This window comes from Lissotriton helveticus, chromosome 4_1 (assembly GCF_964261635.1).
Source record: "Lissotriton helveticus chromosome 4_1, aLisHel1.1, whole genome shotgun sequence".
Lineage (NCBI taxonomy): Eukaryota > Metazoa > Chordata > Amphibia > Caudata > Salamandridae > Lissotriton > Lissotriton helveticus.
In genome coordinates this window covers 490,986,064-491,002,049 of record NC_136063.1, presented here as the reverse complement: position 1 = coordinate 491,002,049, position 15,986 = coordinate 490,986,064, and the positions used below count along the sequence as shown (strand labels likewise).

At 43.6% G+C, this 15,986-nt stretch overlaps 1 protein-coding gene across 1 annotated transcript in view; it reads right to left on the bottom strand.

Annotated features, from left to right (window-relative positions):
- PSKH2 (protein serine kinase H2) overlaps positions 1-15,986 on the bottom strand; it is a 128,277-nt gene that overhangs the window by 85,128 nt on the left and 27,163 nt on the right. Inside the window, exon 2 of the mRNA XM_078685600.1 lies at positions 14,984-15,650. Within this exon, the coding sequence (XP_078541726.1) occupies positions 14,984-15,650 (667 nt within the window). The remainder of the gene's footprint in view (positions 1-14,983; positions 15,651-15,986) is intronic.

Below are 15,986 nucleotides of genomic sequence, written 5' to 3'. Positions count from 1 at the left end.
TATCATGCAAATGCCTTTGCCATGCACACCTTCACAACGAAAATGTTATTATATATCAGGTAAGTGAAACCCCTTTATATATATATATATATATATATATATATATATATATATATATATATATACACACACACACACATATATGTGTGTGTGTGTATAAATAATATATATATTCCCATATTGACCCCTAACCCTTAAACTCAACCACCCCTAAACCCTAAAAACACCCTTACCACCCAATACCTATACCCACCTCAAAACACTAAAATTACCCTTACCCACCCTAAACTCTAAAAATACCCTTAGCACCCAATGCCCTTACCCACCCCTAAACCCTAAAAACAAATTTACCCCCTAATACCCTTACCCACCCCTAAACCCTAAAAATACCCTTACCACCCAATACTCACGTGTAACATTAAAACACACTGTTTTAAGTTAAAATGCAAGTTTTATTAAAGCTAAAGGTAATTATTTTCTTTTAATCTAATAATACACTCAGATCCAAAACAAATTAAATTACATTTTTAACTTAGTTCAAAACTTATAAAGAATACTTAAAAAAAGATATATACATAATTTATAACCAGGTTTGTTAAAAAATAAATCATAACAAAGACCCCCTGAAGCACCCCAAAAAAATGTGCACATGTAAAGAGCACAAATGCTCTAGGGGCATGTGGGCGCTACATGGCACTTTTAAAATGCATTTTTGTGCATTTTCAAAAATTGCATATGGTTATCATCGACTTGGAGTCGATGGTAACAGCATTTTCGAAATGCACAGTTTGTATTTAGAACATGCTTGGTAAATGTGCTTAGAGAATCACAAATTGCAATTCCCTATTTGTAGGCGAATTTTTAGGTAACCGCAAAACAATTTGATTACCTAAAATGCACTGTCAAAGCCTTTCATACATCTTGAAAGGCTATATTGCATTCACAAATGGTCACATTTAGCAATTCGCACTGTTTGCATAAGCAAAATAGGTTGATACATGTGGCCCTTAGAGATTCACATCTAGCGCCAAGATGCTCCCTGGAGTGATAGTAGCCCTATATAAGTATGCCTTTACATTACATTACAGGTGGTTCAGATTCTGAAGGTAATGCTATCTGAGTTACATCTTTCTTCTAGGACTTTAAGAGGGAACCTATTTCTTGTTTAACGTGAATTAATTCTGATTGTAAAGTCTGGTTATTTGATTTCACTGAAATGACCTCTTTCTGTAGCTTGATTACTACCTTAAAGATTTGGGACAAGGGGATATCTGAATCTATCATTTGTGTTTGAGTGATAACTTGGGCTAGGCAAACTGTATGAATGCTCTAATCTTGCAACTTGAATCCAACAGGAGTGAAGTGTGCCCACTGCCAACTGTACACTGATAGTATGTTGGTTAGAAGTAGATACAAGGAAAGGAGAAATGGCTAAGAAACAAAGGCATGTGATATTGTCACTCTGCAAGTTAGTGCAGCAGGGCTCAGATTGTACTGCTAAGCCCTAGTGTGGTATGTGATACATTTTATGACAATCTCTATAGGCCCAACTTTCTATGATGAAACTCTGAGCCCCCCTTGAGCTGAAAACACAATTTAAACATTGTAACATGCACCAGGTGCATTGGGAGCTATTTTGCATTCTCTAATATAAATAAAAACAGTATTATATGAATATGCTCTGAAGTTTGAATTATCTTCAAGTGGCAGGCTAATAAAACTCAAAATGAAATATACTCATTAATATTAATGCATTACTATTGTAACATTAAATAACAAGTAATCACTTCCTCGCCTAAATTGATACCTTAATACCTTACGAGTATCTTTAAGTAAGTTTATCAAGGTCTGTGCTCAGAGGAGAATGACTATTGAAAACAACATTTACATAAAAGTTCCAATCAATAAACATAAGTGTTGTCCTAGAATACAGTTGGCTATGTGTAGTGCTGGACTAACTACTGTTATTTTAGTAGTGGTAAGTTACACTCACATTTTTTGAATAAGCAAAAAGTAGTAAACTTATTTAAAAGTGTAAATTACCTTTGTGAATCAGGCCCTAAAAGTTCAAGATGGCATAACCATTGCAAGCCCGACGAGAGTCATGTTGCTCCATGGGAAGTAAAGTTCCTCTTGGTTTTACTTGCAATACTCACATAGCATGTCCATCAAAGTACACACCCTTTATCCAGGATGCGTCCACACTGCACACACACCCATCCTCTTCTTCTGAAAGCATGTACAGTCAGGAAGTTCACAGTACTGCACTTCAGGGCAGGAAAACGGCAAAGAGGTAAGTGTGGGCTATGGTTCATGACATTATACTTCTTTATAGTGGTTTGATTGTGGGTGCATGGTACTGCACTGAGGAATATGAATATCCAGTTTCTTTAGTATTTTTTGGTCCAGGGAAAATGGATGGTTTATTACAATGGGTATACCCATTTTGAAACTCCCTCGCCCAATTTCCTGTTGCACTGTCTTTTATTTTGTTTAAATCGTTTTTATTAACATTTTGCACATTATTAATAAAACATAAAGTCAGAGCAGTGCTCATGTAGCAAGTGGGAGAAGAAAGAAAAACGAGTGCCAATAGCATGATGCACAATACCCAATAGTAATAGGAAAAACAAAGATGTAAGTTATGGCGGGTATTTCCAACCATGAGTCAACGTCCCAGGGAGGATAGAGCAGTGCTGGCGAGTCACGGCACCGAGTAGCATCTAAACGATTCAGGTATAGTGAAGTTCGACCCAACTGGGGACATAGGGCACAACTAAATGAAGACAACAAAATGAGTGTAACCGGGGGGCCAAAAACTGTCAGGATCTGGTAATAATGGGGCCCTGAGACAGAAAGGTTGGGTCAGCTTGGGTGTCAGCGCTACTCTACGTTCCCGCCAGCTGGGGATATACCATGAGTAACAACCTCATGGAGCGCATTCGGGTCCCATGTGTCAGTGACTACCCCTTGGAGATTTTAAACCATTGTGTCCCACTGAGGCGCTAGGGGGAACATGCGAATGCCAAGCAGGTCCTCCCGACATAGCGCAGCACCCTCCGCCTTAGGCCAGTTGAGCAGGGACCGGCACCTGGCAAGTGAGTGGGGCGACAGAGGGGATGTCCATCACCTGGTGATCAGCGTTTGGCTGTTATTAGACCCAGGCCTAGAAATCGTCTGGCAGAACCTATATTTTTTGTTTCTGCTGAAGAGGTGCAGCACATGGGCCTCCCAAGTAGGGGCAATGGTACAGGAGGTGCAATAGTCATTCAGGACCGGGCAACCCCAAAGCACGTGAAGAATGTTGTCATCTAACTGCCGGCAGCGGGGACAAGCCGCATCCGTGTGGAGGAAGTACCTGTTGATTGGAGCGGGAGTAATGTAGTACAAAGAATTGCATTTGTTTGAATCGTTGGTTACGGGGGATGTAGGTCGGCCGGCCCGGACGACCGACCACTCTCTATCTGTAAACGCCCCCTGCAGGGACCCCTCCCAAGGAAGTCGAAGCCTTCCTAGTGCACTGTCTTAACCCACCTTCCCTGACCTGTGCCTTCTGTCCTGCCCCTAACCAACCCCCTTTAATCTCATACCCATATCCCTCTCCACATACCTCATAATATAAACACTTACTAAATTTAGAGATGAAAATCAGTGGTTTAGTACGAATAAATGAGTGAATACAGAAAAATAGTAAACATACTCAAAAGTGTAAGATAACTTTGTAAATCAGGCCATAGTGTACATTTTAGAATTGGGAAGACTGAAACAGAGCCTCAGAGTTTCATCAATAAATAAATCTTATCATCCATATTAGGTCATAAGTCATTTCCTTGCCCAGCAAAATCACAAAAATAAATAGATTGCCCCACAATGTGATATATCAGGTAAATATGCGAGTTCAAAAATATTCAAGAATGTCTAATCAAATCTAATAAATACTAGCAGAGCCTTTAATCTAACTTTCTTATAGATTTTTTGTGAACCGAACTTCTAAAGATATAATTGTCAGTTACTAGAAATTCCATAAGTTCATTTCATGGCAAAGCTAGATTTATCACATGCCCCAATAAATGGCTTATTGCTGCCTATTGACAATAGCAAATGTCTGGAGGAGCATAGCCTCTTCCCCCAAATTCAAAGACGATCTAACTAGTCAGGATACCTGTTTTGCATGCTTGATATGCAGCTGGAAGGTAGTAATATGATATTCATTGATTTGAAATCATGGTTTGGGATATGAACTGGTAACGTGAAAAAATAAAGTTTTGTAATGAGATTTTTTGCCACATTCACAGGTTTGATGAGAGATAAAATTAGATTCAACAAACATTTCAAGATGTTCCCAATACATTATAGCATGGGTTGAAGGTTTATCTCCATTACCAGTGGTGGTCTGCTGCAACTCTAAACCCCAGGTAGACTGCAGCCCTTTTTTAACCAACAGGACGTTATATGAACCAACCTGTGCACTGGCCATGCTTAGGCCCAGATTTACTAAGGCTTTGTACAGCGTTTTTATTACTTTTGTAAGGGCAACCTGACACAAATTGTTATGGTGGGATTTACTATCCAACACAAATCAGGATTTCCATTGGCTGGTTTACCAAAGTAACACTTAAAGTGTGCTATGCTCTGTTTGTGTTGTTTCATGGTTCAGAGGATGTTCCATGGATGGGAAATGGGTGTTCTCATGTAGTCACCCATGGGTTTTTACACAAGGAGGTATAAGATTTTGGCACTAATTCCTCCTTGAAACAGGTGTAACAAGACGAAATGTTTTAATTTCTCCTTGTTCTTCCTACTTTGCATGTGTGCTGCATTGTGCATACACGTACAAAGCAGGAAAAGTGTTAAAGGACAGTTGTTGTATGGGAAGGGTCCCCTTCCAGTGCAAAAACTATCCCTACAGAAAGTGCACATGATTGCTTTATGGCACAAGGATGTGAGTGTTGAGGCAGGGAAGTCTAAAGAGCACCAGAGCAGGGAGAGAGTGAAACATAGATATGGTGCTGTTTTGCTCACTTCTTTTCATGCAGCACAGCAACTTTAGGTACTGCACTGGGTTGTATGCATTTTTCATAAATCTTGGCCTCAGTTCATAGTCTGACAGAGAATCAAAGCTTCCTGCTATTCCCGAATAGCTTTGATGGCCAAATACGGGCCAGAGGTGACGTTCGTACTATCATCAACACACAAAAACCTTCATCTCCTGGTTGCCAAAAAGGAATGGATCGATACCATTAAAATTCTTATAAGACAGGACTAGAGATTCTACCTAAAGGGGCTAGTAAGGAAGGAGAAAGGAAGCAACACTGACTAGTCTGTCTCTAATGAGGAACCCTCCCATCAAGACCATATAGACACATATTGAGACAGTAAAGAGACTTTGGGTCCATTCGCACATTCTACTGTGATCTAAAATATCCACATTCCCACCCACAAATAGTTTAAGCTAACCTCATCACCTTCTTCCTTTTTATAACCTTCTTATAAGCTTCTGCATCAAGTGATATCATCACTAGTCTCCTGTCGCAAACATGTTCCAAATCAAAGAGGGTAAGAGCAAGATTATGAGGCTCATATTGTGATAAGCCGTTGATCATCAAGCAACAAAGTCATGTTTATCTGATGAAACGTGAGAAGCAATATAAGGGGCCAACCATTTAGCAAATAATTTCATATGAATTTTAACGTCTTTGTTTAAAAGTGAAATAGGCTGATGTGGTCCACATTGAAAAGAATTAGTACTGTTAAAAAAAAAATTTGCTTTGTTGACTTGCTGTCATGTCGTGGTTTGTTGGAATTTGGCGTTACCTCAAGAATAACTAATAAAGATAGGGAAAATCTCTTATAGAACTTATCTGGTTACCGGTCATTACCTGCCACTTTCTGATTTGGAGGTAACTGTATTAATAGATTTTTTTTCCAAAAGCTCTGAGGTGTCCTTAAATATTCATTTTCACCAATCTCAGGTTGCAGCTCATTCGTATTATCATTCGTATTATTAATCAATGACCAAACAGAATAATAATGTTTCGAGAGGGACTGCCTTTAAAATTACAGGAAGATTAGGAGGATTGTATCAGAATCCTTACCTAAACGGCCTTGATCATTCATAATTTCCAGATTTTGACAATATCCTCCTAGGTTTCAAACAGATGGGACAATATTCTGCCACAGCACTGGTCATATTAGAAGGTAGAGCTTGCTCGGCCCGTGTTGCTACGCTAGCGCTTTGCCAACTGTTTTTAATATTTGCACTAAATTGTTTTTCAAGCCACATTGAAATTGACTCTCACCTTTTCATGTTGCTCTATGCTCGCCAACTCCCCGGTCCACCACAGCTATCCCTATGCTGGTTGAGTGGAGGGAGGTACCGAGCTCATCACTTCCTGGTTGGGACATTATTGGACGGCCATCTTGCAGGGTGACGCTCCAGTTTTTCTTTTATCCTGACTATTTAGGGCGGGAGGTGCTGATGAGTAGCTGATAGAAGGTAGAGCTTGCTCGACCCGTGTTGCTAAGCTAGCGCTTTGCCAACTGTTTTAAAAATTTGTACCAATTTGTTTTTAAAGCCACATTAAAATTGACTCTCACCTTTTCGTGTCGCTCTATGCTCGCTGACTACCCGGTCCACCACAGCTATCCCTATGCTGGTTGAGTGGAGGGAGGTACCGAGCTCATCACTTCCTGGTTGGGACATTATTGGACGGCCATCTTGCAGGGTGACGCTCCAGTTTATCTTTTATCCTGACTATTTAGGGCAGATTGGCGCTAACGCGCAGCGGACGCACGCAGCAAGCGCGTCGCTGGCGCGCCAAAGGCAAGCCCATCTGCGCCCGTCCACACCCAACCAGGACCAGGGGCCACAACCCCTGGCAATTTCACCGAAAATTGAATAACCTACAGTTCTTACTCCCTGCTCGAGCTGAGAGGGGTTACTAATTCCAACTGTTTACACTCTATGAATATTGCTAATAACCCCTCCCACTGCCCACACTGTAACTTTGAGTTAATGCCCCACAAACACTATAGGCTTCATACTAGCACACCCATAAGGGTATTTGTTTTAAATTGCAGATCGCTTCCTAAGCATTCTGTGGAATTAGCGTTGCTAATAGACGAGCTTGAGCCAGATGCTCTTTTTCTAACAGAAACCTGGCTCCAGATTGAAACAGACCCCGCTATCACTCAAACCCACCCCCAAGGTTACTCACTACTTAGAGTTGATCGCATGTCCTGCAGAGGAGGAGGCCTTGCTATTATATTCAAAGACACTTTTAATTGTCGTACCACACTGACCTCGCTATCAGACTGCGAGGGCAATTTCTCCCTAATCTCTCTCCTTAGTTGCCAATATAGCACTGGCTCCAGCCAATTTTGCGGTACTCGGTGACTTTAATATTCATCTAGACGACCCCTCCAACCATATAGCCAGTGAACTATTATCTAGCCTCCTGGCGATCCAACTCAAACAAAAAGGATTTGCCTCCACACACATGTTAAGGGTCACCTTCTTGACCATGTATTTAGCAATTTGCACAACCTTTTTGTAGGCACTCCTACCCCACTCCCCTGGACGGATCATTTTTTTATCCTCCTAAGTTGGGAGACTGTCGTGCTAATGCCCCCCCCCCAGAGAGCAGCACCGATTGGAAAGAAAGTGGTCAAGGCTCTCCCCCAATTGTTGGAGCATAGCTCTTGATAACACACGACCGCTGAGAGATCCTAATCCTAATCTGGCCAGTAGTAACTTCAATGCTTGGATCCAAAGCTCCCTTGACCTAGTCCTCCCTAAGGAGCCCTTTTACAAGAAAAACAGACAGAAAACAGCCCCATGGTTTTCCCCCAAATTGAAGGACTTAAAGCAATCATGTCGGAGACTGGAAATAAGTTGGAGACAGAATTTCTCAGAGACTACAAAAGTGGAATACAGGAAAGCAATCAGGCTATAAATCAGAAATCAATATCGCCCAAACCACATTTTATGAAGAAAAATAAGTACTGCTGCAAACTCACCCTAGGAGATTTTTCACATTGCTAAATCACTTATCACCCTACCTCAAAAACCTTCAGTAATTTAAGGAGCACTTACAAGGTGTAATCATTTGGCAATCTTTTTTCACCAAAAGATCCAAAATATCTATATGTCCTTCCTAGCACAACACCTGAGCCCATGGTGACCGTTACAAGTAGCTCTAACGTCATTTCCAAATGCTCGTTAAAGCAATTTCCCCCTCTGGATGGGGTTTTACTGGATTAAATCATCACAAGAGTAACCTCAGGCTCTCAATTGGACCCTGCTCCCCAGTCATTAATGTCATTTGCCCAGTTATCCTTGATACTCTGAATTCCTCCATCACCTCCGGTATGGTACCCACAGCTTGGAAATGCGCGATGGTTAGGGCCCTTCTGATGAAACCCAGTTTGAACCAATCCAATCTTACCAACTATCACCCAATTTCACTCCTCCCTTGGCTGAGTAAGCTGGTTGAGAAGCACATCAACACCATATTAGTTGACTATTTGGAATCCAACGGGCTGTTGCATGACTTTCAAACAGGCTTTCGTCCTCAGCATGGGATGGAAATGGCCTTATTAGTAGTAACAGAGGAGGCAAGAAGGTTACTGGATGAAGGAGGAACAGCGGCAATCATCCTCCTGTGTCTCAGTGCCACGTTTGACACTGTTAATCATAACATCTTAGCCCATCTACTCAAAAGCATGGGAGTGTCAGGCACGGCACTGACTTGGTTCCAGTCCTTCCTCAGCACCGCTTCTTCCAAGTCTTTGAAGGAGATGTGGTGTCCTCCCAGTTGCCTCTGAGCTGTGGGGTTCCGCAGGGCTATGCCCTGACCCCCACGCTTTTTAACATCTACATGAGTCCCCTGGCGGAGATTGTCCATCCATTCGGCGTTAAGATCATCACCTATGCAGACGACACTCAGTTAGTGGTAGCACTGAATCACTCTGAGGGGTCGTCTAGCACCCTAGGTCCTTGTCTAGAGGCGGTGGCCGAGTGGATGGAACTCTCCTGCCTCAAGCTCAACGGGGACAAAACGGAGATTATGTTCCTGGGCAACCCTCCGTCCTCACTCCCGTGGCTGGTATGCCTGGGCCCTGCTCCACCTCCAAAGGCACAAATTAAAAGCCTTGGCATGTGGCTGGACAGCTCTCTGGATTTTAACCGCCAGGCCACCAAGCTTTCAGCCACGTGTTATGAACTGATGAGAATGTTGCGGAAAATCATTCCCCTTCTCCCCTTCCAGGCGAGAAGAATTATGGTACAGGCCCTTATTCTCTCTCGCCTTGATTATTGAAACGGCCTATATCTCAATGCTCCTCAATTCACCATTCACAAACTGCAAGTAACTCAGAACTGTGCAGCTCGCCTCCTTCTCCAGATTCTGCGGTGGCAATCTGCTAAACCAGCATTGAGGAGTCTTCACTGGCTCCCTATTCCGGCTAGGATACAGTTTAAAGCTATGTGCCTAGTACATAGAGCCATCTGGAAGACTGGTCCAGCTATTATCTACTCTTTGGTCACCCCCTATTTTCCTCACAGAACCCTGTGATCCAGCTCCTTATACCTGGCCGCCCCCAAGAAAATGTGAAGATCCAGATGGGGTGGACGCTCCTTTTCGTTTAATGCTGAAAATATCTGGAACACTCTTCCTCTCACTTTACGAAAGGACAACAACCGCTTAGCCTTCCGGAAGCTCTTAAAAACCCACCTCCTTAAGACACTCCCTTAACATCATGGCTTCTGCTTTCCTCTACTCTTCTATCAAACAGCGCTGGGAGGCCTCAGGGTAGCCATGCGCTATACAAGTACAATTTAATTAATTCATTCATTCATTCAATATTAGTACACATCACCATCTGACTATTGAACCATTAACATCAGCCATCTCACTTAAAAATAATCTGAGTTTCCGCACATCATTAAACAATGCAGGGGCAGCCAGCGCTTCTCCCATCCTTAGATGGGAGACATATTAAGTCCCAAATTCCCTTGTGTTCATTATTCCATTGCCAAGTAGCAGCATTCCTTTGCTGATTAAAGTTATACAGGAAGTAGTCCATCCTCTAAATTCAGCATTTAAATTGTCCTACATGATAACATTCAAATCATGTTGATATTCGTCATCCAGAATCTAGGGATATCTGCTCCATTCTACACTACACAATATACGTCCTCCATTGAAAGGACAAGATCTACAATCTATTGCAAGGCCACAGGCTTGGCTCTAGAAGCAGTATTCTCAAACTGCAGAGTGCATACCTGGTAAAAGCAAAACATTGGAGGGATTGATAGGCATAGGTCTATCCACTTATACACTCTATAAGGAATCCAAAAATATGAAAAGTAACTAGAACTATGAAACTCCCGTCGCTGCATATCAACTACATGAAATCTTAACATCAGGGTAGCACAGCCTGAATGTGGTTTACTGAATGTGAATCTTGATGAGGTTTAATCAAGGGTCAGCATAAAGACTAAATTAAAATCGATAATACCAATAAAAGATTGGACGATTTCCTAAGGAGGATAACGTAAGTGATGGAAAAGTGTGTTTTATGACAGTGAGGTGCTTTTTAAGTGAGTATTTATTTCTTAGTCTATGGTGATCGAGCACATTGCCTATGCTACACTCGTGCAATGCATTCGTTTTTAAAGCTAATTAAAAAAAAGTAGAATGGCAATTACTACAAAATGACACCTACAGAAATAAAATGTGATCTTTTCCCATGAAATCATGCTACAAAACTTTACAGAGGGCCTCTTGCTAAATAAATTAATGAGCCAGTTTACAAGTTTCAGGGCAATATATAGAATTCTTTTAATACAATTTTTATGTCAAAGAAAAGAATCAAAGTAAGGGGCCTATTATGATCTCGTGCGGATCGCCACCGCCGATACTCCCGCCAAATGTCCCTGTGTCAGCCCCCACCATATTAGTATGGCGAGGGTCACCGCAGCGGACGGAAAGACCGTCCGCCGCTTTTCCGCTGGTTGGATTGCCGGTCGGGCGGAACAGTCAGACAATATGGTGGCCGTGCCTTGCAGGCACCGCCATCCATATTATCACGTGCATTCTGAATGGCCGGTGGAAAATGCTTTGGGGGCCCGTTACGGCCCCCGGAGGTGAGGGGATGGGGGACTGCTCTTGAGGGGTACCCTTCACTGGAATACACAAGGTGGCAGGCACCATGCGGTGCTTGTCACGTTGTGCATGCAAATGCACAACATGCATTTTTCACATTGGGCGGGTGCTCCTTACAGCACCGCCCGCCGCAATGTTAAATATGCGGGATGCGACCGCCAGGGTGGCAGTTGCATCCTAATGGGCCTGGCGAAACCGCCACACCTCTGGGGGTCGGTCCCGTTTACTGTTACGGTGGCGGGCAGACAAAGTCCTCTCATCATTATAATGGGGTCCTAAGTTAGTAACTTTAAAATGACTGCTGAGAAAAGCAAGCAACACGTAATGTAAAAGAGGGTGGATTAAGTCTCCATGCCAATACAACAAAATCAACATACTATTTTCTGTAGCTGCATGTCCCTACATTTAGTGCTCTATCCAGGGTCATTGTGTGGCCAGGGTCAGAAAGGCCTAAAGAACAATCAGGCAGTGCCCAGCAGGCTGGTCTGACAGGGCATTATGTGAGCCGGTGTTTTCGCTGTTTGTGGGCATGTTTTGTGGTCTGCTGTGCTGATTTTCAATGCAGATTTCCCTGATTTTAAAACAAACATTGTCAGCAGCAAGTTCAAAATCACACAGTCTTCTTCACCTTGCAAAATGCTTATACAGCGTGTATCTGCAAGTTCAAAACTGCCCCAATTTGCAAACCTGGGCCACTTTTTTTGTTTTCCAATTCACTAATGGGGGCCACTTTTATTTTGGTGCCTGGGTCTATTTTCTCTCCCAGTCCAACCCTGAGTGTGGCCAAGTGAGCAAGGGACTCACTGGATTCAAGATAGCATGGCTGATGAGGATTATGTATCCGAAACCAGTCCCAGGATGCTTGTTTCCGGTCCAGGGAAGACATGGCTTGGCAGTTCGGGCTGGACTGTTCCCATGAGGCACAGGGTCAGACTGATTTGCATATGGCCATGTCTGAACTGGGGTGGCTGAGTGAGCTAAAGAATGGCGATGGATTAAACCCAGATCAGTTGACTGGGGGTGAGTGTTTGATTTGCTCAAGCGCTCCGTCCATCATCCCCCTTTGTATCGATTTGTTCGCCCTAAGTTGGCAGGGTATGCTCAGAGGTGAGTCCCTTGCTCACTTGGCCACTGGATTCAAGATAGCCTGGCTGATGAGGATTATGAATCTGAAACCGGTCCCAGGATGCTTGTTTCCGGTCCAGGGAAGACATGGCTTGGCAGTTCGGGCTGGACTGTTCCCATGAGGCACAGGGTCAGACTGATTTGCATATGGCCATGTCTGAACTGGGGTGGCTGAGTGAGCTAAAGAATGGTGATGGATTAAACCCAGATCAGTTGACTGGGGGTGAGTGTTTCATTTGCTCAAGCGCTCCGTCCATCATCCCCTTTTGTACCGCTTTGTTCGCCCTAAGTTGGCAGGGTATGCTTAGATGTCAGTCCCTTGCTAACTTGGCCACTGGATTCAAGATAGCCTGGCTGATGAGGATTAAGAATCTGAAACCGGTCCCAGGATGCTTGTTTCCGGTCCAGGGAAGACATGGTTGGGCAGTTTGGGCCGGACTGTTCCCATGAGGCACAGGGTCAGACTGATTTGCATATGGCCATGTCTGAACTGGGGTGGCTGAGTGAGCTAAAGAATGGTGATGGATTAAACCCAGATCAGTTGACTGGGGGTGAGTGTTTGATTTGCTCAAGCGTTTCGTCCATCATCCCCTTTTGTATCGCTTTGTTCGCCCTAAGTTGGCAGGGTATGCTCAGACGTGAGTCCCTTGCTCACTTGGCCACTGGATTCAAGATAGCCTGGCTGATGAGGATTATGAATCTGAAACCGGTCCCAGGATGCTTGTTTCGGTCCAGGGAAGACATGGCTTGGCAGTTCGGGCTGGACTGTTCCCATGAGGCACAGGGTCAGACTGATTTGCATATAGCCATGTCTGAACTGGGGTGGCTGCGTGAGCTAAAGAATGGTGATGGATTAAACCCAGATCAGTTGACTGGGGGTGAGTGTTTGATTCTCTCAAGCGCTCCGTCCATCCTCCCCTTTTGTATCGCTTTGTTCGCCCTAAGTTGGCAGGGTATGCTCAGACGTGAGTCCCTTGCTCACTTGGCCACTGGATTCAAGATAGCCTGGCTGATGAGGATTATGAATCCGAAACCGGTCCCAGGATGCTTGTTTCCGGTCCAGGGAAGACATGGCTTGGCAGTTCGGGCTGGACTGTTCCCATGAGGCACAGGGTCAGACTGATTTGCATATAGCCATGTCTGAACTGGGGTGGCTGAGTGAGCTAAAGAATGGTGATGGATTAAACCCAGATCAGTTGACTGGGGGTGAGTGTTTGATTCTCTCAAGCGCTCCGTCCATCATCCCCTTTTGTATCGCTTTGTTCGCCCTAAGTTGGCAGGGTATGCTCAGACGTGAGTCCCTTGCTCACTTGGCCACTGGATTCAAGATAGCCTGGCTGATGAGGATTATGAATCCGAAACCGGTCCCAGGATGCTTGTTTCCGGTCCAGGGAAGACATGGCTTGGCAGTTCGGGCTGGACTGTTCCCATGAGGCACAGGGTCAGACTGATTTGCATATGGTCATGTCTGAACTGGGGTGGCTGAGTGAGCTAAAGAATGGTGATGGATTAAACCCAGATCAGTTGACTGGGGGTGAGTGTTTGATTTGCTCAAGCGCTCCGTCCATCATCCCCTTTTGTATCGCTCTAGTAAAGGTGCCTTGTTCCATGGACCCTGGTGCACTAGCTTGGCAAGCAAGTGCTCGGAGTTGTTTACATGTGAGCTGAGATCGATAGCAGCCCCAATGCCGACTGTATCTACAAAAGGGAAATATTTAGCTATTTACTGTTTAAACAAAATGGTGGACCTAGAATTTCTACCAGGGCTATTTGACTCTCTGGCTCAGGGTAAGCACTCTTTAAACTTTAGAATTTGTTATCTTTTTTAACCAGAAACTGAGCAGGGCACATGGCCTTTTCACGGTATGAGATTCTCCCATGAGAGGTTAGGCTTCAGATTTCTAGGATGTTCTGGTGCACTGGGTATCTAAATGAACTAGTGGCAGCCAGTCTATTTTGGCTCAGAAAGAATAGCACTGTGGACGGTTATTTATAATTTTGGCTCTCTGTTCACACACTATCTAAGACTTACCAACATGATCACCGGTGAATCAAGGGCAAGTAATTAACCAGGTGATGTATTTTCCTCCTTTGGCCTGCCTGCAATATTTACGGATCCTCTTTGTCTAAATCAACTGAACCATGAATGAGCACTGAACCTCCTTGAGCCTCAGTTTCATTATCTGCCAAGCGTATTTACTTGCCAATAGACGGGCACACATGGATATTTAGGGTGGGGCAACAGGGTGCTTTCATAATATACACATGGAAAGTTACTCAACACTATTAAACACAGTGGAAATCTTCTTCATATAGGCACTTCCAAATACTGAACATTACTAGATGAATACAGAAGACCACCCAGGCAAATATTGCCACTTATGGCATAATGAGAGCAGAACTTTCCACAAGCAGGAACCCTGTCACCCAACCACCACGCTGCATTGAAGTGGACAACATTTATCCCTTTGCCTTTAGCTGCACAGGAGCCAGGTGGGGTCAGAATGGTGTGACTGATGTCTCTTGAGTATAGGATTTGTGCTTCTGACTTTAAATATTTACAGCATGTGATTAATGGTTTTCATTATAAACTGATCTGGGGAATGATAACGTTTCACAGCCCTCAAAAACATGAATCTTCTTTTAGTCGAATGTGCTTTGAAATTAAACAAAACATACACATTACTTACATCGCCAACGTAGCTGTATTTGCCTTTCAGGATCATTCTATACAGCCGTGTGCGACTTTCATCCTCAAATGGCATGGATCCACTCAGCAAAATATATGTTATTACTCCAAGAGCCCACATGTCCACTGCGTTGCTGTAAGGTCTTCTAAGAAGTATCTCTGGAGCAATGTACTCTGGAGTCCCACAAACGGTCATCATCGACCAATCTCCACCTTTTCTTCCAGAGCTGGCTAGGCCAAAATCAGTGACTAGGATCTTTGAGTCTGCCCCAGGGTGGTAGTACAGGAGATTTTCTGGTTTCAGGTCTCGGTGGGTTATGCCAAGCCCGTGCAAATACCTTATCCCGTCTAAAACCATATGGAGGACTTTAGTAGCATCCCTTTCAGTGAATGATCCTTTAGCAATTATTCGGTCGAAAAGCTCTCCTCCTGTAGCTAGTTCCATCACCATGTACACTCGGTCCTGCGCCTCGAAGACCTCAATGAGCTGGATGATATTGTGATGGCTGACTCTTCGGAGAATGTTCAGCTCAGATTCGCACACTTCTTTGCCTTCTTTTGCTCTCGTTTCGATCATTTTTATGGCAAATGGTTGTCTGGTAGTTCTATGCTCCGCTCGCACCACCCTGCTGAAGCTTCCTCTTCCAATCAGTGCCTTAATGTCATACCTAGAAAAGTAAATGGATCAGTTAACACAAAAAAATGAGCCAGCACATTCCCATTTGAAAATAGTGCTCAAAAGCAATCATTTTAACCCACCAGCTGATCCTGTGAAAAAATATATGTGTCTCTCTCGGCGAACCAGCGGGTATGTCAAGTGGTGATAATGTAAGCTTGTTTGCATATATCCATTGACTCACTTTTAGCTGTGAAATGTGATCCATTGTCTCACTTTTCCTTGTGACATGCGGTCCAGTCTCCCTTTCCCCTGTGTAATGTGATCCATTGTCTCACTTTACCAATGAAATCCAATCCATTTTCTCACTTTTCCCTAGTAAATGTGT